The sequence below is a fragment of the Protomyctophum parallelum genome (genome assembly GCF_964188405.1).
Source record: "Protomyctophum parallelum genome assembly, chromosome: 22".
Lineage (NCBI taxonomy): Eukaryota > Metazoa > Chordata > Actinopteri > Myctophiformes > Myctophidae > Protomyctophum > Protomyctophum parallelum.
Window position 1 is genome coordinate 27,570,340 of NC_139714.1, and position 25,646 is coordinate 27,595,985.

A 25,646-nucleotide genomic window follows, 5' to 3' on the forward strand; every position below is an offset into this window, starting at 1 on the left:
CAAATCTCTACTTCCTGGGGGGGTCACTGGAACAACATATTTTCAGATGGAGGTCCGCAGCAAAATACAGATAATTCTGGGTCTCCTTGACATGAAATAGTTTGAGCACCGCTGACATAGAAACATAGGGTTTTTCAGAAGTCCTGACACTAGAATCTAGTGTCAGGTTTTAAATGGGTTAAAGCACCGGTTCACAAACACTGGCTCGGGACCCATTTGTGGGTCACGGACCAATGTTTTGTTGGTCATGAAACGAGACCTACTGTATAAGAAATTCCATCCATACTAAAACTGTGAAAAGTAGTGAAAATAGCCGATCTGCAAGCTCGCAACGTGGTCGAAGACTCCAAAGCGCTGCGTTGTCGCGCTTGTAGATGTGCTATTGTTCACTAGTTTGGGTCTCGCGGACGAATGTCCAAATCTGTCTTTTGGGTCTGGCGGGCCTTTGCTGCCGTCGACTCGTCATGACTGATGTTACACTGGCTCAGTGATCGTTTATCCAGCCCCTCCTTAAACCTGAACTTATTTGCCTTTTACTATATTTTAAAACATTTAAAAATAGTTCAAATTATAGCCTATCTAAAGCTCACGTGTCGATGTATCGGCTAGTTGAACAATTTTTAAATGTTTTATAACTGCACACATGTACGCACGCACGCTCGCACGCACGCACGCTCGCACGCACGCACGCACGCGCACAGCCGCACACACACACACACACATAAGAAAGGTCCAAAAAGTCTGTCAGTTGCGGTATACGTCCGGAGCAGTGTTGTTTTTGGCGGCACATTTTTATTTTAGTTTTAGTCATAGTCTCTTGAATAGCTTTCATTTAGTTTTAGTCACATTTTAGTCACCTGGAATGTTTTAGTGTTTAGTCTAGTTTTAGTCGACTAAATATCATAAGATTTTAGTCGACTAAATCTACAGTTGATTTAGTCGACTAAAATGTATTTTGGCGGGGCCTTGGCGCCGCCTTAATGACACTTGCTGAAAATAGCAGCTGCGACGCGTTGTGAGCTTGTAGATCAGCTATTTTCAGCATGCAACCAAGTGTAAAATGACTTATACTGGATCTCTTGTCCACTAGTCCCTTCCTGACATTTTAGTTTAGTTTGTATTTGTTGACAAAATTGTCAATATATTTAGTCTTAGTTTTAGTCATGTAGTCGACGAACATTTTTTGTCATAGTCGACGAAAACAACACTGGTCAGGACAGGAGCGTTTTTTTTAATGTTAGTGTGTTACTATGATATGCAAATGTTCATGTTGTAAATGTGATGGATTTATAAACTGCACAGCGAATGTATACAACTATGTCTGTAAAGAGTGAGATGATGTGTGTCTTTTTGATTACAGGGTGGCATGTATTTTAACCTCAGCCGTATGTATGTATGTATGTATGTATGTATGTATGTATGTATGTATGTATGTATGTATGTATGTATGTATGTATGTACGTACGTACGTATACGTACTTACGTATGCTTCCAACACTGAAGTGAATTGTTACCACTTTGGTATTGAAATGCTTATTCATTTATTGTATGGCTAAAACAACATTGTATGGCTGCACAAAATAAACAGTAAAAGTGTACTCTGTCGGAGTGTGTTTTTAACGGTATAGCTTAATTTTCAAGTAATTTCCTGATCAAGTGATTAATATCACACAATTTGTATGAAAACTGAGCTCAATATATCAAACATGAAATTCGAGTGTGTCTGACTGTCTATCTGTGTGTGCGTTTCGTGTGTGTGTATTTGAATTTGTACTTAAAGGGCCACTAAAGGTTCAGTAATGATGTTTGGGAGACAAGAAACACTTTCCTGGGGGTTTTATGTGGGTAATAAAATGTGGTTTTAGATATTTTAGACGGCAACCGGGTGAGCAGTATGGGTTAGCGCCCCAGCCTGTGTCCTCCGTGAGGAGGAAGCCCAACAACCCTCGGTGAGGCCTTTAGGAGGGCCATGCAAGCAGCAAGCGGAAGCGCAGCATCATGACCCTGCGGAACCATTGCCCACCACTCCTGAATGAACTGTGTGGTGCTGGGACTCTGGTGCAACGCACAGGTCCACGCTCTGGTGAGAGCAGGAGTGGACCTGGTGAGACGTAGGAGGGGCCTGGACAGGAGACAACCCACAGAGCCTAGTCCCTCCATGTGCCAGAAGTGTACCTCCCAGCCCTGGCAGAGTAGTTCTGGAGTAGTCCCAACGGATTGTGTGCCCCTGGTTCTGATTGAGGGTAGCTACTGGGACGTAAGTCGGGACTTGATCACTCCCGGCTGGGTCACCTGAGTGAGGGGTATGATGTTGAGAGACCCGAAACCCCGATGACCTTGGGATACATCACTGAGGATACGTCCCAGGTGCATCCATGCAATGTTTTTTGTTATAGTAAACTTTGTATAGATTTGGATTATTATTACAAAACACATTACGTCAGTGCTATAAACTTTAAAGGTTGGTGCAATGCAAAGCCACGCATTGTGAGCTTGAGGATCTGCTATTTTCAAAAAATATTTTTATAGCCTACATTTGAAAACTTGAAATGGACCACTTTTAAACCTATATCTTCATGTCCTCCTCACTAATGTTCATGATAATACCAAGATTTTTGGGCTGTGGGCAGTTCAGAAACCAGTCTGTGTCTCATAGGAGGGCTGTGGGCAGTTCAGAAACCAGTCTGTGTCTCATAGGAGGGCTGTGGGCAGTTCAGAAACCAGTCTGTGCTGTGGGCAGTTCAGAAACCAGTCTGTGTCCCATAGGAGGGCTGTGGGCAGTTCAGAAACCAGTCTGTGTCTCATAGGAGGGCTGTGGGCAGTTCAGAAACCAGTCTGTGTCTCATAGGAGGGCTGTGGGCAGTTCAGAAACCAGTCTGTGTCTCATAGGAGGGCTGTGGGCGGTTCAGAAACCAGTCTGTGTCTCATAGGAGGGCTGTGTGCGGTTCAGAAACCAGTCTGTGTCTCATAGGAGGGCTGTGGGCAGTTCAGAAACCAGTCTGCGTCTCATAGGAGTGCTGTGGGCGGTTCAGAAACCAGTCTGTGTCTCATAGGAGGGCTGTGGGCGGTTCAGAAAACAGTCTGTGTCTCATAGGAGGGCTGTGGGCAGTTCAGAAACCAGTCTGTGTCTCATAGGAGGGCTGTGGGCAGTTCAGAAACCAGTTTGTGTCTCATAGGAGGGCTGTGGGCAGTTCAGAAACCAGTCTGTGCTGTGGGCAGTTCAGAAACCAGTCTGTGTCCCATAGGAGGGCTGTGGGCAGTTCAGAAACCAGTCTGTGTCTCATAGGCGGGCTGTGGGAAGTTCAGAAACCAGTCTGTGTCTCATAGGAGGGCTGTGGGCAGTTCAGAAACCAGTCTGTGTCTCATAGGAGGGCTGTGGGCAGTTCAGAAACCAGTCTGTGTCTCATAGGAGGGCTGTGGGCAGTTCAGAAACCAGTCTGTGTCTCATAGGCGGGCTGTGGGCAGTTCAGAAACCAGTCTGTGTCTCATAGGAGGGCTGTGGGCAGTTCAGAAACCAGTCTGTGTCTCATAGGAGGGCTGTGGGCAGTTCAGAAACCAGTCTGTGTCTCATAGGAGGGCTGTGGGCAGTTCAGAAACCAGTCTGTGTCTCATAGGAGGGCTGTGGGCAGTTCAGAAACCAGTCCACCATGCAGTGACATCATCGATGGTGAATTCAAGCTAATATAAACGGCAGGCGTAGTATTTGTGAAAAATTGCAATGCGATAATGGAAGCCATCGATCTCACGATATAGGCTAATACAAATCTAATGGTATTTGAACATTAGTGAGGACCAATTATATGAAGATAATAAGTTCAAAAGTGGTGAAGTGGTCCTTGTAACAGAGTATTTCTATGTTGCAGTAGGCCATGATATACTTTTACTTATGTAAGAAATGTGAATATTTTGTATTTACTTACTTACTTTACTTACATTATTTTGAGAAGAAATATGATAGACAATTTACTTTATCGAGGCAAGCGCATGTACAAATCCTTGTTACAAATACATTTTCTTTTCACATTTGTTTCTCACATGTTTCATGTTTCATGTCACTGACTTTGACCCATTTATTTAGTGCATACATAGGCTACAGACAACTACATCCCTTTACCTATTTCAGAACACAAATAATTTCATTAATGTATCTGCAGACCTATAGGGGTAAGGTACATTTAATAAAAAATCTACAGAACATAATACAGACAGAGATACGCTAAATTCTAGCGTGTAGAATTTAGCGTGTAGAATAATAATAACAAATTTAAAAAGTTCCAAGAGCACCATCTTCTGGATTCCTGTATAATAGCACATTATATCTTTTAGAGTAGATAAAATTCACAGGAATAAAAAATAGTGGGATTGTTGTTTGTACATCAGTCCAAAATGTATCTGGCAATTAATGGGAGGGGGGCGTTTCTGCTACTTGAGCACAAAATGAACAAGAGTTATCATCAATGGTTTTGGAGTATTTGCCCAATTTTTCCACCACTGGTGACGTCAAAAGGAGGACACGCCCATCAACAATGCCCACGCAAGCCTGGGAGGGTCCCAGTAGAGAAGGCTGTTTTTGGGACACACAGAGGGGGGTTTGGGGGGGGGGGGGTATGTATGTATGTATATTATGGGCTGTCCTGTCCTGAATTAAGTGGCCTCCTCCTGCTTTTATCTCTCCTGGGTGCCATCCGACCGGACAGGACAGGACAGTCACACTAGAGGACGCACTGCGCATTTTAGCATTTTAATCAACTCTCTTTCTCTCTCTCACACACTGTCACACACACACACACACACACACCCACACACACACACACACACACACACACGACTGGAGGACACACAGCGACGCGTTGTGACTGCACGACTGCAGAGTTTGTAGATCTGATCTGCTATTTTAACTTCATGCGGGAATAATAGAACACACCAAATGTCTCTCTTTTTGTGGCTATAAAAAAGTTGAATTGGGAACCAGCTGAGGAAGAACCGCTGTTGTAAATATAGCCTCCGTTCCCTGCGGGCTTTAATGGGTCCATTTGGTTAAAGTTTTGGACCTCAGAGGGAGCGAATTCAAAGAAGAAAGACAACCCCCTCCAGCCTCCAGCCCAGCATCGATCCGGTCGATCAGCAGCAGTAGGCCTATTGATCGATCAGATATCGTCATGTCCAGCAGCAGCAATAACAACACTTTAAAGTCCCGGACGGGTTTCTACCGGCAGGAGGTGAACCGGACGGTGTGGGAGGTCCCGGACCGGTACCGGGACTTGAGGCAGATCGGAACCGGAGCGTACGGAACGGTGTGGTGAGTTTACTGCAGTCACTGAGTTCATGGAAAACTTTAAATAGAGACTACACACAATGCTTTCTTTGATTGTAGGATTAAAGTGGGTTGTTTTCCAACCCGTTTTCGTAATATCAATTGGTCCGTTATTCATTCGGGATTTTTTTTTAAAGCCACGTAGCCTCTCAGACCCAAAAGTTTTGTTTGTTATCGTTGGATTATAGGATAAGATTTTGTCGGTACCATTGTTGGTACCATTATAGGAGAGATAACAGGCAAAACGCTTTTTTATAAATGAAGTAAAATCCAGATGTTTAACAGTAATTTAACTCTTGAGAGTGTAACGGATACATTTGGTTTCTTTATACGCTCTCGAGAGTTAAAGATCTAATAAAGGGTCCATTTGGTTACCAACTTTTCGATCATTGAGGACCACTGCACTAAAGAAATAAGCGAAAACCACAATTATAAGACCCAATAAAACGACCGTTTCTGTGTTTATAGCCTGTCTAAAAGACAGATAATTGCCCGGCGGTGTTTTGTTTTATAAATAGTGTTTATATACGTGTTATTGTTTTATTTTTTTGTTTGTTCGGGGGAAAAACATAGAATATATCATCACTCAGAAAATAAACTTTTTTTAAAGACATCCTATAGTTTCCAAAACCTCTCTCTTTCTCTCTCTCAGACCTACAATAGTTGGCTGTGATTTGTGATGTGATTGTGTGGAGAGAGAGAGAGAAAAGTGTAAACAAAGACCCCCCCCCCCCCCCTGCACTGAGGTCTTCATTCATTGTCTAGCTAGCAGTCTGAACTCTGAATCAGTGGTTCCCAAAGAGGGGTCCTTGAGGGAGTTCCAGGGGGTCCCCAGCTAAATGATACTTATAGGAACCAAATGGACCCTTATGAGTCTGTAACTCTGAGAGTGTACAAATGGAACCAATGGTCCCATTTGTACACTCTCAGAGTTAAATTAACATTGCTTTTACAATATAAATTGGGGGGGTATACCAGAGATAGAAATGCCATTAAATGGGGGTCCTTGGGGCTAATGAGTGTCAATTCGGGGGTCCTTGACGTGAAGAAGTTTGGGAACCACTGCTGTAAAGAGCCTGAGTAAAAGTACTTGATCCTCACATGGTTTACTTGGAGTAAAAGTATCAATACTGAAATGTAGAAATACTCTCTAAATTCTAAATGTACTCTAGTAAAACTACAAAGGTGTCGGTATCAAAATGTACTTAAAATATACCAAAAGTAAAATAGCTTCATGTAGAATTTTTGTATGTTTTTTAATAATCATCAAAGTAACTAAAAGTTACACGCACACACACACACACACACACACACAGGGTTTGTTGAATTAACTGTACTTTCCTGTGCTTTGTTGTTGTTGTTAATAAACTGTTAATAAAGTATTGAATCAATCAATTAAAGTTAATCTCCATAACGATCCTCTCTGGTTTCAGTTCAGCGTTGGACCGGCGGACGGGCACTCAGGTCGCCATCAAGAAACTCCACCGGCCGTTCCAGTCCAAACTGTTCGCCAAGCGGGCTTACCGAGAGCTGCGTCTGCTCAAACACATGAAGCACGAAAACGTGAGTTCAGACTGTTCGCCAAACGGGCTTAGAGAGAGCTGAAAACGTGAGTTCAGACTGTTCGCCAAACGGGCTTAGAGAGAGCTGAAAACGTGTGTTTAAACTGTTCGCCAAACGGGTTTACACGTAGGTGAAAACGTGAGTTTAAACTGTTCGCCAAACGGGCTTAGAGAGAGCTGAAAACGTGTGTTTAAACTGTTTGCCAAACGGGCTTAGAGAGAGCTGAAAACGTGAGTTCAGACTGTTCGCCAAACGGGCTTAGAGAGAGCTGAAAACGTGTGTTTAAACTGTTCGCCAAACGGGTTTACACGTAGGTGAAAACGTGAGTTCAGACTGTTCGCCAAACGGTCTTAGAGAGAGCTGAAAACGTGAGTTCAGACTGTTCGCCAAACGGTCTTAGAGAGAGCTGAAAACGTGTGTTTAAACTGTTCGCCAAACGGGTTTACACGTAGGTGAAAACGTGAGTTTAAACTGTTCGCCAAACGGTCTTAGAGAGAGCTGAAAACGTGAGTCCCACAGCCCTCCTATGAGACACAGACTGGTTTCTGAACTGCCCATAGCCCTCCAATGAGACACAGACTGGTTTCTGAACTGCCCACAGCCCTCCAATGAGACACAGACTGGTTTCTGAACTGCCCACAGCCCTCCTATGAGACACAGACTGGTTTCTGAACTGCCCACAGCCCTCATATGAAACACACAGACCGAGTAGGAAATCATGAACATTAGTGAGGACCATGCAGTTACTGTATATGAAGATGGGTTGAAAAGTGTTGCAGTGGTCCTTATTCGGGCGGGGACCCCTTTTGGTGTTTTAAACATGTTATAATTTAGCTATTGAAAAATAGCAGATCTACAAGCTCATAGCGCGCCACTCGGTGGCGCGCTATGAGCTTGTAGATCTGCTATTTGCTACGAGCTTGTAGGTCTGCTATTTTTGAAAAATCGTGAAAATATTTATTTCAGAAAACTTGAGGATTTAGAAGGCCAAAATGGGTTAAGAGTTGTATGCATGTCTCATGTGACCGTACCATTTCTCCCGTTGGCCAGGTGATTGGTCTACTGGACGTGTTCACCTCAGAGATATCGCTGGACCGATTTCACAACTTGTAAGTGTTGCCGTCCTGTTCCCGCATAATGAATTATATAATATTATACAGAGACTCACACACGTGATGTTGTTCTTGTTGTTGTTGGTTACATTTTTGTCAAAATGTAATTTTTTGCCACACGACATTAAAATCATTCAAAACGTTTCTCTCCCCATGCAGCTACCTGGTCATGCCGTACATGGGGACAGACCTGGGCAAACTGATGAAGATGGAGAGGTTGTCAGAGGACCGCGTGCAGTTCCTGGTCTACCAGATGCTCAAAGGACTCAAGGTATACATGTACATCCATTACAGCTTCACCCGTTTTCCAAGGCATTGAAAAGGGTCAAAATGACATCTGATCTCAGCCTTCGATGCTCCAGTATAGAGCGTCGCAGTCCCGCCCCCTCGAGAGACCCGGAAAAGAAATCCCCGTTCATTTTCCTCATAGACTTTTCAGAAAGTATTTATTTAAAGACGTTTACGCCGCGGACAAAGCCAACTCTTGTCGTGACAAATCATGACAACAACTCATGGGACTCACGTGGCCGGTTAAGACTGATATGAGGTTAAGGGACTTACGTGGCCGGTTAAGACTGATATGAGGTTAGGGGACTTACGTGGCCGGTTAAGACTGATATGAGGTTGCGATTCTACAAATGTCTTCTAAATCCTGACAGTTTTCTGGGGAAAAAACACCGGTTACTACGTTGTATATCAGTAAATTATCTGTAATTGGCCACGGACCCCAATGTGAAAATACAAGCTCGTAGAACTACCTCCCCAGCTCTCTCTCTCTCTCTCTCTCTCTCTCTGTCTCTCTCATTAGCAGGCAACAGAGCAGCCACTATCCCTCTCTCTGTTTCTGGCGCCCCCTACTGGTACTAAAAAGTCATATACTCGTGCTCACACATGAGACATAGGTAGACACGGACATTGCATCTGCTATTTTTGAAAAATCATGAGAATGTGACCCAAATCTTTCAATATATATTCTTTCAGAGCCAACGTTTTTGACTCAAATCTTTGCTTCTGGGGGGGGGGGTTCCTAGCTGGAACAACATATTTTCAGATGTGGGTCCGCAGCCAAATACAGATAATTCTAGGGGTCCTTGACATGAAAAAGGTTGAGCACCACTGACATTATAAAAAGGTTTTTTTCCCAGAATTTTTTTAGGACATTTTTTAAAATCGGTCTCAGCCCTAAAAAGGGGCTTGCCTTGTCGTTAAAAGGGGTTTGTGAAGCACTCGTCTCTTGTTATCACACACGTTTTATCCATGTTTGGAGTGTACCACAATCACAGGCACAGCGTGTTCCACAACGTTTCTCTATGTGGAAGAGAGACCTTGAGATGAGCTGTCTGTCTGTCTGTCTGTCTGTCTGTCTGTCTGTCTGTCTGTCTGTCCTTTGCTGACCCATATACTTTAGGCATTTCTCTCACCCAGATACAGCAAGCTAGCCAATCGGGATGCGGGACATGGGAAGTGAGGAAGAGAGAATTTCAGAGAATGTCAAAACTTCAAAAATAGACTAAAAATACTTAACAGCAACGCCGTTGACAGCGCTTCGCACATGGAGCCAGATGTTGGGAGCCAGTCACCCAACATCTGAGAGGACCTGTGTTGTCATGCCGTACTTTTAAAATTAGTATATTTTTTCTATTCATTTGGTCATTAAAAGGTCCACAGAATGAGAGGTCTGCTCTGCCGGAAACATTGCGAAACAAAGTTATGGCCATTTTTGTATACCACACCATTAGACAACATTTTCACATTTTCCAAATTTCATTATGCTTTAAGTAGCATGTGACATGTCAAACCAGGGGGTTTTCATAATTGTCTCCACCAGGCCGAAGGCATGTGGGGAGAGTATGTTTTGCACTCCGTCCGTCCGTTTGTGTGTCCGTCCGTCCGTGTGTCCGTGAACAGCTAATCTCGGCCACCGTTAACCCGGTCGATGCCATATTTTGCACACACACTCCCTGGATGCCAACCATGAACCTCTGCCCCAAACTTTCCAGAACGGCCTGTTATAGCGCCACCAGGAGGCCGCTTTGTGCAAAACAGCCACCGTTAACCCGGTCGATGCCATATTTTGCACACACACTCCCTGGATGCCAACCATGAACCTCTGCCCCAAACTTTCCAGAACGGCCTGTTATAGCGCCACCAGGAGGCCGCTTTGTGCAAAACAAGTTTTTGCACAGTACACCTACAGATTTTGTCCAAACATCACGCAAATTGGTACACAGTCTCTCTAGAGCCATTCAACGAAACGGGTCTTTCAGATTTATCAGACTCCATCCTGATTGGTTAAGATTGGCTTCCAAAGTTCACAGGAGTGCTCAGTTTCAAACAAAATGCTGCAAATCATGAACACATCGTGTGATTTCCGTGAAATTGTGCACCCACATTCCCACTAGGCCGAGGACGAAATGCCACATGAACAATTTCAACTCAGCCTCAAGGTGGCGCTATAACTGGCCAAAAAGTGTTTTTACCTCTAACTGCACGGATCTGTGGATAACCTGGTGGAGACCTGTGCCCGGAAGGGCACTTTTTCTAGTTCTGAATCCATTCCAAGCATTCGTTTAGCACAAAAAACACTCCTTGGGCAAAAAAAAAACGGCCATAGCCGTCGTCACAAATGTGATGAGGTCAGAACAAAAAATAATGTGATGAGGTCAGCACAGTTGGGCAAGTGGCTATGGCCGAATTTAGGCCAAGCAGTGTTTTTCAGCCCATTTCAATCCATGCAGATTGAAAGAGGATAATTCAAGCTTGCACTACAACAACATTGGATGGCAACTCTAGATTCAACCCATTATAAAAAGAAATCTAGTGTTGCAAATTGCGGCTAAGTAGTATAGTGCCCCCTCTCAAATATCTCCATAGCACAATAGTACCCCCTCCAGCAGACTATAGTAGTCACTGACACTCCTTTGTAATGTAAGTACAGGTGGAGGTCATTGTAATGTAAGTATAGGTGGAGGTCATTGTAATGTAAGTATAGGTGGAGGTCATTGTGGCTTCTTGCCTAACAATGAAAGACGACCGAGTGGCCAATTAACTGTCACCTGTATGCACATGCAAATCACCTGTGTGGACGATCGAGTGCTCCAGCTAACCTTTAGAACCAAATGAACCCTTACAAGAAAGAAGCTTAAATGACATGAACCAAACCAGTCAACAAACGCTAAGAAGGGCCTCTACACACAGTAGGCCACTCTAAACCAGCAGGTCTCAGGCTCTGCACACCACATCTGTGACACCATCGCACAGGGTGGTCATGCAGGAACGCCTGAGTGGAAAATAAATTAAAAAAAGCTTTCTGGCCTTGACAGCCCATACATACCAAACAGAACAGTCCTATTCTCATCCTATTAAATGACGTTAAACTCACCAAACATTGCAGCTGTACGGAAGGCTTTAATTATCCTCTTTCTCTCTGCAAGATGTTTGTTTCATGAAAGTCCACCGTAGACATGTTGTTATGAGCTATTTCCTGTGTCAACACATTGCATGCAGGTGATTCTTAAGTGTCAGAGTTTGGAAGCGCTTGTTTTCAACGACGCAGCGTCCCCGCTGGAGGGAGTTGGAACTTTCTTCATGTCGATAAACTTGTAAATGGAGGTCGGATGAATTTTGTGCTGCTGTCTGCGCTGTGCCTCTAGTCCACATGCCCAAAAGAACAGTGCACACACACACACACACACACACACACACACACATACACCCGCACACACGCACGCGAGTGTGCACACAAGAGTGAGAGAGACGTGTGGAGCGTTGTCCAGGGTGTTTTAGAGAAGGGAGAAGAGTCTACTGTCTGGGACGTGTGGAGCGTTGTCCAGGGTGTTTTAGAGAAGGGAGAAGAGTCTGGGACGTGTGGAGCGTTGTCCAGGGTGTTTTAGAGAAGGGAGGAGAGTCTGGGACGTGTGGAGCGTTGCCCAGGGTGTTTTAGAGAAGGGAGAAGAGTCTGGGACGTGTGGAGCATTGTCCAGGGTGTTTTAGAGAAGGGAGAAGAGTCTGGGACGTGTGGAGCGTTGTCCAGGGTGTTTTAGAGAAGGGAGGAGAGTCTGGGACGTGTGGAGCGTTGCCCAGGGTGTTTTAGAGAAGGGAGAAGAGTCTGGGACGTGTGGAGCGTTGTCCAGGGTGTTTTAGAGAAGAGAGAAGAGTCTGGGACGTGTGGAGCGTTGTCCAGGGTGTTTTAGAGAAGAGAGAAGAGTCTGGGACGTGTGGAGCGTTGTCCAGGGTGTTTTAGAGAAGAGAGAAGAGTCTGGGACGTGTGGAGCGTTGTCCAGGGTGTTTTAGTGAATGTTCTGCCAGCCTCTCTTTTCATTAAGTTTGGTTTCAAGTCTCTAACCATCCCTGCCTCCCCCCCCCACCTCCCCTCCCTCTCCTCTCTTTCAGTACATCCATTCTGCTGGGATCATCCACAGGGTGAGTGACCTCTGTGACCTTTTAGACACTGTGAGAATTGGGGGGTTGGGTCCGTTGCTCTTTTTTCACACCCACTCCCATTCATCCCGTCTCCCACACACCCCCAGAAACTACTTCATTTAGTGTGTGAGTGCGTGCGTGCGTCCGTGCGCGCACATGAACATGCCTTCCTCAAAGCAAAGCAAAAGGACCCCAAACTCTAAAGTACTCTCTATGATCTTCACAAAGACTCTCAGAAACTAGCCAATCTACAAGCTCACAACAACACGCCACATTAGCTATTTTCTATTTTATAGGGTAAACACATGTGGTTAATGATCTGTTATTTTCTTCATACAACTCTCTCTCCTCTACTTCCTAACAGGATCTCAAACCTGGAAATTTGGCTGTGAACCCAGACTGTGAGCTGAAGGTATAACCCCCCGTGCTGTGATTGGTCACACACTAACTGGTCAGTGTGCTGTGATTGGCCGCCCGACACACCTCGATAACTACCACCTGTCTGCGTGTTGTTTTCAGATCCTGGACTTCGGCCTGGCTCGGCAGACGGACGCAGAGATGACCGGCTACGTTGTGACGCGCTGGTACCGAGCACCGGAGGTCATACTGAACTGGATGCACTACACGCAGACAGGTAGGACACGCAGACAGGTAGAACACGCAGACAGGTATAGGACACACAGACAGGTATAGGACACACAGACAGTTAGCCTATATGACACACAGACAGGTAGGACACACAGACAGGTAGGACACACAGACAGTTAGGACACACAGACAGTTAGCCTATATGACACACAGACAGGTCAGTGAGCCAGCCGCAGTTCTCCTCGTGGGCCACAAGATGGCAGTGAGTGAATGCCAGTGACATGCTACATGTTACTGTTCTGTGTTCGTGTATGGAATTGTTGGACAAAATCTTATCCAACTATAACAAAATATTCTTTGGTTTTGGGTCTGAGAGGCTAAATGTCATCGATATTAACTATGTATTTAATGTGGATATCTGGTCGGTGGGATGTATCATGGCTGGATATTAACTATGTATATAATGTGTGTTTTGCAGTGGATATCTGGTCGGTGGGATGTATATTAACTATATGTATATAATGTGTGTTTTGCCGTGGATATCTGGTCGGTGGGATGTATATTAACTATGTATATAATGTGTGTTTTGCAGTGGATATCTGGTCGGTGGGATGTATATTAACTATATGTATATAATGTGTGTTTTGCAGTGGATATCTGGTCGGTGGGATGTATATTAACTATATGTATATAATGTGTGTTTTGCAGTGGATATCTGGTCGGTGGGATGTATATTAACTATATGTATATAATGTGTGTTTTGCAGTGGATATCTGGTCGGTGGGATGTATATTAACTATATGTATATAATGTGTGTTTTGCAGTGGATATCTGGTCGGTGGGATGTATCATGGCCGAAATGCTGCTGGGAAAGCCGCTGTTCAAAGGAAACGATCGTATCCTTTTCAAAAATGTCTTTCCACTTAATTGGCCTGAAAACCATAATTATAGCGCTGTAAACTAAGCATTTATTATTGTATCCATATTTTCAGCAAGTGTAAAAATCAGCCATTACGACGGCATCAAGGCCCGCCAAAATAAATTGTGGTCGACTAAATCAAGTGTAGATTTAGTCGACTAAATCAAATGTAGATTTAGTCGACTAAATCAAATGTAGACGAACTAAAACGACTAAAACTAGGCTAACACTAAATAATTCCAGGTGACTAAAATGTGACTAAAACTTGCACCCAATTGCAAGCCGCGGCGCTCCTTCCAGCCCCTCCCACCGCGGGGAGGAAAAGCTATAGGTCGCCATCGATACAGTAGAACCGAGTTTGACCCTTGACCCCCAGACGATTCCCAGATCTAGATCAACTGAAAGAGATCATGAAGATCACTGGAACGCCGGGAGCAGACTTTATCCTGAAGCTACACAGCCAAGACGTGAGTTACTGCAATCTATGTGATCTGTGTCTATATCTGTCAGTTACTGCATCTATGTGATCTGTGTCTATATCTGCCAAAATCAGAAGTCTATAATTAATAACGTCTTGTTTCCAAACAGGCCAAACACTACATCAGAAGTCTATAATTAATAACGTCTTGTTTCCAAACAGGCCAAACACTACATCAGAAGTCTATAATTAATAACGTCTTGTTTCCAAACAGGCCAAACTCTACATCAGAAGTCTATAATTAATAACGTCTTGTTTCTAAACAGGCCAAACTCTACATCAGAAGTCTATAATTAATAACGTCTTGTTTCCAAACAGGCCAAACACTACATCAGAAGTCTACCCAAAGTGCCAAAAAAGGACCTGCACACCATTTTCACCGAAGCCAGCTCCAACGGTACGCTGAGATGCAGATCATATTATAAACCATACAACCATGCAACTGGCGGCCCGGGGGCCACATGAGGCCCCCACCTTCACTTAATGCGGCCATTGATTTAATATCAACTGGCTGCCCCGGGGGCCACATGAGGCCCCCACCTTCACTTAATGCGGCCATTGGTTTAATATCAACTGGCGGCCCGGGGGCCACATGAGGCCCCCACCTTCACTTAATGCGGCCCGCAGGTTAATATAAAAATGCTGATGTATTATTGATTTCAGATAATCACTAGTATTAAAATGTTTAATGTCTTTTTTTATGTCCAATGTATTTGTATTTAGTTCACAAAGTTAACATAACTATAACTATTCAACAAAAAGAACGGTAACTTTTCAAGATTCCAATTCAAAAATAGCAAAAAAAATTATCAGGATTTCAATTCAAATATAGCAAAAATTGTAGATCGGCTATTTTTGCTATGACAGTAATATACAATGTGGCCCTCTGGAGTGAATGTGTTAATAATATAGTGACCCTCTCCATCGTCAAAGTTGCCCATGGAAACAGTTGAACGTTGATAAAACCCTCTGCGTTAGACCAATGTTGTTTTTGCTGAATGCGTGTCTTTCTGCCCTCCCCCCTCCCTCCTCCCCACAGCGGTCAGTGTCCTGGAGCACATGCTGCTGCTGGACCCGGAGCAGAGGGTGAGCGCGGCCGACGCTCTGACCATGGCCTTCTTCAGCGAGTTCAGAGAGCCGGAGGAGGAGACCGACGCCCAGCCGTACGACCACTCCATGGACAACACTGACCTGGTCCTGGACCAGTGGAAACGTAAGTATACTGAGTTACTGACCATCTCCACCTGGTCCTGGACCAGTGGAAACGTAAGTACACTGAGTTACTGACCATCTCCACCTGGTCCTGGACCAGTGGAAACGTAAGTACACTGAGTTACTGACCACTCCACCTGGTCCTAGACCAGTGGAAACGCCCTGGAATAACATATTTTCAGATGGGGGGTCGCAGCCAAATACATATAATATTTGGGGTCCTTGACATGAAATAGTTCGAGAACCACTGACATAGAAACACGAGGTTTATTCTACTGTTTTGTAGAATCTGGTCCCTCAGGTCTCAATGGGTTAAAGTGACTACGTTTCCCAAGCACCCCTCTGGCTTAACGACGACGTGCTTGTGTTTCCCGACAGGTCACACGTTCACCGAGATTCTGACCTTCAGGCCGGCCAGAGACTCCAAGGAGACACCGCTTTAACGACGCGCACGCACGCACACACGCGCACACACGCACACACACGCACGCACACACATACACACACGGACGCACGCACACGCACGCACGCACACTGGATACATCTGCACATGCCCATTGCCTCTTACCAAAATGCTGATATCCCCCACCTTTTTCCCTTAGTTTGTTACATAATTTCCTGCTCAATAAATGATAATAAATGTGAAGTAATTGTACAATTGTCATGAGGCTCGCTTATTATTTTTCATTGCATATTGTATATATATGTTGTATCTCTGCGTCTGTGTGCAGTACTAGGTAGATTTAAGTGGTTACATAGTGAGAGAACTGTCCACATTTATTTCCAAAGTAAAGTGTAAACTTTTGGCGTTTTAAACATTACGTTATATTTTAGCTATTGGAAAATAGCAGATCTACAAGCGAGCTTGTAAGTCTGCTATTTTCTTTTAATTGCGAAAATGTGGCTAAAAAATCTTTGAATATATATTCTTTCTGAGCGAATGTTTTTAACTCAAATCTTTGCTTCTAAGGGGTTCCTGGAACAACATATTTTCAGACGAGGGGTCGGTGGCCAATTACATATAATTTTTGGGGTCCTTGACATGAAATATTGAGCACCACTGATACAGAAACATGAGGTATTTCAGAAAACTGTCAGGATTTAGAAGACATCAAGCCTTAATGGGTTAAAATAATGCACACAAACTCTTCAAGGTGAAATGAATGCTCTCGTGGCGTGGGAGCAGCATTCTACTTGTGTTTGACTTTCAGTCATTAATTCTGATAAGGATTCTATAATTCACCAACTGGGTGTGGTTAGGTAACCCGTAGAGGTGAATATAGTGTCGCAGTCCCGCCCCCCTACCAGGGCCCAGGAAATGATTCCCCGTTCATTTTTACATTTGTAAAAGTATTTATTTAAAGACATTTTAAGCCTCGTACAAAGCCAGTTGTGAGAAATCATGACAACACAATTTTTCGGGCCGAACAAATACATAGAAAGAAGAAGAAAATGGCAGGTTACAACACTTTCTTTTGTTGTTTATCTTCTTTGTAATTATTTGTTTGGTCCAAAATATTGTGTCTATTGTCATGATTTGTCACAACTCCGATTATCTGCAGGGTCATATTCTGCAGATAACGATTCTGACCGACTCCAATATTATACAGAGGACCACAATGGAAACAAGCCTATAGGCCCTATAGGGACTTATTGGCCCTAAAGCCTGTTAATAGTAATCAATCAATCAATACATAGCCTATACTCTTTTACAAGTGTCTGTTTTCACAACTGAATGACGAGATGAGTACACAAATTTAATGTAGAAAATGAAAAGTTAATTTTAACTTTTTTTTTGCTGGTGAAAAACCGATTATTACCGTATTATGTCATTCTTTTGGGACCGTTCCGATACCGATATTATGGATGATTCCGATTATGCTACCGATTAATCGTGCATCACTAATCATCATCATACCAGGAAGTTATGCGGGAACGCCTACTGAGTGGCAAAACACAACTTTCTGGCCTTGACAGCCCCATACATCCACACAGAAAAGTCCTGTCTGATTGCATTAAATGTCTTCAAACAACATTAGATTCACTTTGCCATTCGATCTGCCATTCACTTTATGAATGCGTATACCCTCTATAGAAGCAGATGTATGGATCATGTAATTAAAGGACCACTTCACCAATTTTCAACCCATCTTCATATAATTGGTCCACTTTTAAGTACACTTTTGTACTTTTACTCAGGTAAATTCTGAATGCTGGACTTTTGACTTGTTTATAATATTGCAGTATTGATACTTCTACTTAACCCATTCTGACCTGAGATCAGATCCATACGAGGTTTCCACTGGACACACACTGGTCTGATTAACCCATTCTTTTTTTCAGTGTAAATCCAGTGTTTTATTGACTTTTTGGCAATAGGATATCACCTCAATGTGTTTTTGAAACAAACGGCAACAACAAAGTGAACAAACATAGAAAGGCTGTGCTTAAAATCACACAACACACTATTTAAAGAATCCGCATTACATGGGTATCTATCGGTTGACCTAGAATAGAATTGTCTGTGCAATACCACAGTCAAAAGGTTTACACTTTAGAATATGCATAAGATAAGATAGCAACATCCTAAGCTACACATTCTTCTGATTGAGATCAGATCAGATTCTAAAAAAATGTCAGTCGTTCTTCGATTTTTCAAAAAATAGCAGACCTACAAGCTCGTAGCGCGCCACTCGGTGTCGCGCTACGAGCTTGTAGATCTGCAATTTTTTCAATAGCTAAAGCATGACATGATGCCAACACCAAAATGGGTTCCCGTTCAGAATGGGTTAAGTACGAAACCTCCCCCACTGTATATATGCATTAGTCCTGTTCCCTTTGATAAGAGCTGCCTGCCTGCCCGGTGTATGTTGACTGAACAGTCATGCACGTACTGTACGCTCTGCGCTGCTCTCCATTTCCTGGTGCCCATCCATCGCTGTTATGTACAGTATGTATCGCTGTAACAATGGAGCGCACCTGTATAGCTCAGACCACAACGGAGGACCAGGTTCACGCCTCAGGTGGATTCTGTTGGTTCTAGTCTTCCTGACGACAGGTAAATACAAACCCATATTCAGGTGGATTCTGTTGCCTCTAGTGTTCCTGACGACACGTGAATACAAGTGTTTATTCAACCCATTAGGACTGATCTGTACCAGGAGAGCAGATTCTACAAAAATCACGTCTTCTAAAACATTTTTGAAAGGTTTTCTTGAAAAACCTCATGTTTCTTATATCAGTGGATCATTTCAATGTCAAGGACGCCCAAAAATGATATTGTGTGTGTGTGTGTGTGTGTGTGTGTGTGTGTGTGTGCCGCGTGCGTGTGTGTTTGTGCGCATGCTCATGTGCGTGTCTGTCTGTCTGTCTGTCTGTCGTACGAACAAGCTGCAATACCGCTGGGTGACCTAAAGTGTCGCTGTTGTTGAGCAGCCTCAAAGGGCCATTCATTCACACCGAGCACTGTAAATATGACTGCAGCCAGACAGCCAGCCTGCAGCGCTCACTTCTCACAGGTGTGATTTTTATCCGACCCATGTAGGACTGCAGGGAACGGCTCTCGCCTCGGAGGAAGAGCCCAGCGACCACGATGAAGATCAAAGAGATGATGACGGGGATTTGAACAGTAAGTTCATCATAATATTTAATATTGCTTTGTTTTTTGTTTTCTTCATTTCCTTAAAAATGTATATTTTTCATTTCCTGAAAAATGAACATTTTGGAGTTAGGTCGTTTTCTTCCCGACAGCAGAGAAAGAAAAAGGACGCACACACACGGCCGCTCGTTATTACGTGGCGGAGCCGCGGAGACATTTGTTATTATGAGGGTCGGCTAGGGTGACCAGATCCAAACTGTTAATTTGAGGGACAGAAGTATTGCTTGTGTGGGACAAGTGGGATGGGGGGGACCCCGTCCCCCCATCCCACTTGTCCCACACAAGCTGGAGTACTGGGTTAGCAACTTACTACTTGAGTTGCCATTAAATGCCTTGATGTCATATTCGACCATAGGCCTATTGGCTATCATTTATAAACTCCTCTCGTGTCACACATTTTGTTTTAAAATCATGCTTTATTTTTATGCTATTTTAACAACACAGGAAGAGACAATGAGAGAGCTTTACAAATTACAACAGAAGGCCAACTATTAGGGGACTAACTATTAGGGCATTTGAACACTGATGCAATTGCCCGCCAGTCACAATGTGGGACAGGGTCTCAATTTGTGGGACGCCTGAAAAGTCTTGGAAATGAGGGACTGTCCCACGCAAAGAGGGACATCTGGTCACCCTAGGGTCGGCGTAGCACATTTTGGCACATTGTGTGTCCCCCCTCGGCGTCCCCCCTATTGAAAAATAGCAGATCTACAAGCCCAACACACATTGGGCTCGTGCCACTTGGTGGCGCGTTATGAGCTTGAAGATCTGCTATTTTTTTTTATTGTGAAAATGTGCTGAAGATCTTCGAATATATTATTCTTTCAGAGTGAAACGTTTTCTTTTTTTTTTAAGATATTTTTTGCGGCTTACGCCTTTTATTGATTTTTTGAAGGGACAGACAGTAGGCTGACAGGAAACGGGAGAGAGATGGGGGGATGACATGCAGTAAAGGCCGTGTCGGGTTCGGGAGTCGAACCCGTGGCACACTGCGACTGGATTACCAGTCCGGTGCCCAGACCGTTACGCCACGGCCTGGGCCGAGTGAAACGTTTTTAACTGAAATCTTTGCTTCCGGGGGAAGCTGTACTGTACTTTCTTTTTAATATTTCATGTCAAGGACCCCCATTTGAACATATTTTCAAATGGGGGTCGGCGGCCAATTACAGATAATTTCTGGGGGTCCTTGACATGAAATGTTGAGCACCACCGATATAGAAACATGGGGTATTTCAGAAAACTGTCATGATTTAAAAGACATTTCTTATTTAAATGTCGACGTCAGGCCTAGGCGGAACAGAGATCCACATAGCGGGTCCCGACTACGTGACCGTGGGCGTTCCCTGCAGCTTCCAGTGCGTCGCCGACTGTCCGTCCCGATCCTGCACGTATTCCATGGCCGTGGACGGCCAGGGGTCACGGGGTCACGGCCAGGGGTCACGGGGTCAAGGCAACGTCCTGGCCTTCACGCCGCTCCAGTGGGCGGAGACCCTGGCCCTGACGTGCACCGCCCACGACGGCCACACGGGGGCGACGGGCACGGCCACAAAGACTCTGCAGGTGCTGGGTAAGGCTGTGGCTGATTGAGATTATATAGTGGTGGAGAAAAAAAGGCACTCGCATGTATTCTTTTGAGTGGAGCAACCCTAGGGTGGTGCAACCACTCCTATAGAGCGTCACAGTCCCGCCCCCTCGAGACAATATGACTAAAACTAAATTAAGTTTCAGTCCAAAGACTATGACTGAACTAAAATATAAATTTGCTGTAAAAAACAACACTGGTGAGGTGTGTGTGTGACTGTGTGTGTGTGTGTTGATTGAATAGGAACACAACCATGTTGTTTCCATGTCTCTCTCTCTCTCTCCCTCTTTCTCCCCCTCCCCCTCCCTCTCCCCGTCCCCCTCCCCCTCCCTCTCTCTCTCCCTCTCAGCCGGCCCGGTCAACGTGACCATCTCGGGTCCAGAGGTCATGAACCCCGGGGTCAGCCACAGCTACAGCTGCAGCGGTCACTGCCGACCCGGCTGCACCTACTCCTGGCTGCTGGACCGCAAGGGCCCGTGGCTGGGCGGCCAGGGGAACGTCATCGCCATTGTTCCCCACCAGGGGGCAGCCGAGGAGGAGGAGGCCTCCTCCAAGACCATCATATGCAAGGCCACCAACAGCGTGTCCGGACTGTTTGTCACCTCGCTCAGAAATGTGGACGTGACGTGTAAGAAATGACTTAAATAACTGAGTTATTATATATCAGCTTGGCATTCCATTCTCTGGCGTATCGCACCTTAGTGGGTCTTTCTGCAGAATAAGTTAAGACTCATGCGTGGCCGGTTAAGACACATGCGTGGCCGGTTAAGACTTAAGACACATGCGTGGCCGGTTAAGACACATGCGTGGCCGGTTAAGACTCATGCGTGGCCGGTTAAGACCCATGCGTGGCTGGTTAAGACTTAAGACACATGGGTGGCCGGTTAAGACACATGCGTGGCCGGTTAAGACTCATGCGTGGCCGGTTAAGACTCATGCGTGGCTGGTTAAGACTTAAGACACATGCGTGGCCGGTTAAGACTTAAGACACATGCGTGGCCGGTTAAGACACATGCGTAGCCGGTTAAGACTCATGCGTGGCCGGTTAAGACTCATGCGTGGCCGGTTAAGACTCATGTGTGGCCGGTTAAGACACATGCGTGGCCGGTTAAGACACATGCGTGACCCGACACGGCCTTTACCGCATGTCATCCCCCCATCTCTCTCCCGTTTCCTGTCAGCCTACTATCTGTCCCTTAAAAAAATCAATAAAAGGCGTAAGCCGCAAAAAAAATATATCTTTAAGACACATGCGTGGCCGGTAAAGACACATGCGTGGCCGGTAAAGACACATGCGTGGCCGGTTAAGACTCATGCGTGGCCGGTTCAGACACATGCATGGCCGGTTAAGACTCATGTGTGGCCGGTTAAGACACATGCGTGGCCGTTTAAGACTGAGGTCAGGTTATAGGGTTTGGGATAGTGTTAGTATCGGGTCTGACATGTACCTTCCGTACGGTGTTTCTTTCCAGCGGGTCTGACATGTTGTTACCTTCCGTACGGTGTTTCTTTCCAGCGGGTCTGAACATGTTGTTACCTTCCGTACGGTGTTTTTTCCAGCTGGTCCGTCCAGCGTCCACATCGACGGCCCGGACTCAGTGAGCGTGGCGAGAAAGAGTACGTTCGCGTGCGCGGCCGAATGCCGACCGTCCTGCCGCTACTCCTGGACGATGGACGGACAGACGATGAAGGGCAGCCGCATAGACGTCCTGGTGGAGCATCACCACGTGGCCTCGTTCGCCCTCAGCTGCCACGCCCAGAACACGGTCTCCAAGAAGGCTACGGAGGTCACAAAACACGTGGTGGTGGGAGGTGTGTATGGAACTGTCTCACTTACACATTTTCAATTATTTAAAAAAATAAAATAGCAGATCTACAAGCTCGTAGCGTGGCACCGAGTGCCGCACTATGAGCTTGTAGATCTGCTATTTTTTCCAATAGCTAAAGCATAACATAATGCTTAAAACACCAACACGGGTTCCCGTCCAGAATGGGTCAAAAAGAAAATCACACCCGTGTGAAGTGAGGGGTGCTCTTATCATCGTACATCATCATGGCATGGCATGTCCATTTGCTCAGACACGTCATAAAAATAGCCGATTGTTTCAGATAAAGGTGTAATGGTGATGTTTCTGATTGTTTCAGATAAAGGTGTAATGGTGATGTTTCTGATTGTTTCAGATAAAGGTGTAATGGTGATGTTTCTGATCGTTTCAGATAAAGGTGTAATGGTGATGTTTCTGACTGTTTCAGATAAAGGTGTAATGGTGATGTTTCTGATTGTTTCAGATAAAGGTGTAATGGTGATGTTTCTGATCGTTTCAGATAAAGGTGTAATGGTGATGTTTCTGATCGTTTCAGATAAAGGTGTAATGGTGATGTTTCTGATCGTTTCAGATAAAGGTGTAATGGTGATGTTTCTGATTGTTTCAGATAAAGGTGTAATGGTGATGTTTCTGACTGTTTCAGATAAAGGTGTAATGGTGATGTTTCTGATTGTTTCAGATAAAGGTGTAATGGTGATGTTTCTGACTGTTTCAGATAAAGGTGTAATGGTGATGTTTCTGACTGTTTCAGATAAAGGTGTAATGGTGATGTTTCTGATTGTTTCAGATAAAGGTGTAATGGTGATGTTTCTGATCGTTTCAGATAAAGGTGTAATGGTGATGTTTCTGATTGTTTCAGATAAAGGTGTAATGGTGATGTTTCTGATTGTTTCAGATAAAGGTGTAATGGTGATGTTTCTGATTGTTTCAGATAAAGGTGTAATGGTGATGTTTCTGACTGTTTCAGATAAAGGTGTAATGGTGATGTTTTTGACTGTTTCAGATAAAGGTGTAATGGTGATGTTTCTGATCGTTTCAGATAAAGGTGTAATGGTGATGTTTCTGATTGTTTCAGATAAAGGTGTAATGGTGATGTTTCTGATCGTTTCAGATAAAGGTGTAATGGTGATGTTTCTGATTGTTTCAGATAAAGGTGTAATGGTGATGTTTCTGACTGTTTCAGATAAAGGTGTAATGGTGATGTTTCTGACTGTTTCAGATAAAGGTGTAATGGTGATGTTTCTGATTGTTTCAGATAAAGGTGTAATGGTGATGTTTCTGACTGTTTCAGATAAAGGTGTAATGGTGATGTTTCTGACTGTTTCAGATAAAGGTGTAATGGTGATGTTTCTGATCGTTTCAGATAAAGGCGCGGCCGTCCGCGCTCAACAACCCACAGCGGTTTTTGTGCTACCCCTGTGCGCCCTCATCATCCATGCCGCGATCACCCCTTAATCCACAAGGAGGCGTGAGTGGACAGTGAGCCTGAGGTGAGCTATAGTTGTTCTAATGCACAGAGATGATTCTCCCTTCTATCTGAAGTTGTTGATATTAAGGCTATTAAGGCTACAGAAATATTAGAGGGGGGCCACCCTAGTGTAGTGGTTAGAGCATATGCCTTTCGTTTTATTTGCAAGGACATACCCTTAACTCTGAGAGTGTTCAAATGGAACCACGGGTCCATTTGGTTCCATTCGTACACCGTTAGAGTTTACAGACCTGTTATGGTCATTCAGGGCCAGCTCTTTATTCGTTCCTGGTAATATTGTTGTCGGCTAATTTCTTTGTATGTCCGTGGCAAAGATGGAATATGGATATAATGGGCACAATCATATAGTTTCTCTAGTTCATATATAGGCTATTAAAGTGAAGTGGAAAGATATTTCTTAGGACTGTTAGCAACCATGAAAGCGTGTGTATTTTAATTCTCATTGCTTGCGAAGATGTGCATTAAATGAACTGTCCGTCTTGTTTTACTCTTTCAGGTAAAGCACAAGAGTGGAATTTGAAACTGACCAGAACAACAGAAGACACAGTTGACTCAAACAGAATCTCTCCTGGTCACCAATGAACCTGTGCCGTTGTCATATTACCACTCCTCCTCGGCCCCACCCCTCTCCAATTGTTTATATTGTGTTTAGGATCCAAGATGGCCGCAGCACCAGGAGGGGGTGGGGCGGAGGTGAGCGGGCGGGCGGGGTCGACATATGCCCGGCCGGTCTTACTGGGCTGCGTTCACACATTCAAGACACCTGTCTTGTGTCTGTCTTGTGTCTGTGTATAATGGCCGCTCCAATGCATTTCCAATGGAAGCCCATATGGTTTGACCAAACATTTTGTTTGATGGGGGGAAGGGGGGGGCAGAATACATCCATCAAAGCTGTGTTCAGACACAAGTCAGGTGTAGGGCATATGTCGACCTCGCTCGCCCGTGGTTGTTATGGGCAATGATGTCTTCCCTTTGTATTTAGAGTTTCTTCCTGGAGGCTGAAACCTTGACAGTCAAACGTGTCAATAATAATAATAATAATAATTATTATTATTATTAAAATTACATACCATCAAATACTGGTCTATCCTGGTCTTTCCTGCGAGAACAGTAGCGTGCATTTCTTTCCAGAGCAATGGTGCTTCCGTCTGTAAGACAAGACAAGTCATTGAGACAACATAATAATAATGTATTAGTTTTAGTCATAGTCTTTGGAATAAATTTCCATTTAGTTTTAGGCATCTTTAATGTCATCTGAAATGTTTTCATGTTAGTCTGGTTTTAGTTTAGACTAAATATCCTAAGAGTTTAGTCGACTAATTCTACCGTTGATTTTGTCGACAAAAAATTATTTTGGCTGTACGTGCCTTGATGGCGTCGTAATGACTGGTTTAACACTTGCATGCTGAAAACAGCCGATCTACAAGCTCACATGTCGCGCGTTGTGAGCTTGTAGATCGCCTGTTTTCAGAGCCCAACCAAC

General features: G+C 44.4%; 1 protein-coding gene across 1 annotated transcript; it reads left to right on the forward strand.

Moving 5' to 3' along the window:
- The first annotated feature begins 4,698 nt into the window (after window positions 1-4,698).
- mapk12b (mitogen-activated protein kinase 12b) lies at window positions 4,699-16,366 on the forward strand. The gene is made up of 12 exons (XM_083757790.1): window positions 4,699-5,299; window positions 6,748-6,877; window positions 7,928-7,986; window positions 8,149-8,260; window positions 12,382-12,411; window positions 12,776-12,823; window positions 12,931-13,045; window positions 13,824-13,895; window positions 14,306-14,385; window positions 14,715-14,793; window positions 15,436-15,609; window positions 15,987-16,366. Exons 1-12 carry the CDS (start codon window positions 5,160-5,162, stop codon window positions 16,049-16,051), a joined length of 1,104 nt encoding a protein of 367 aa, XP_083613916.1. The 5' UTR covers window positions 4,699-5,159; the 3' UTR covers window positions 16,052-16,366.
- The last annotated feature ends 9,280 nt before the right edge of the window (window positions 16,367-25,646 follow it).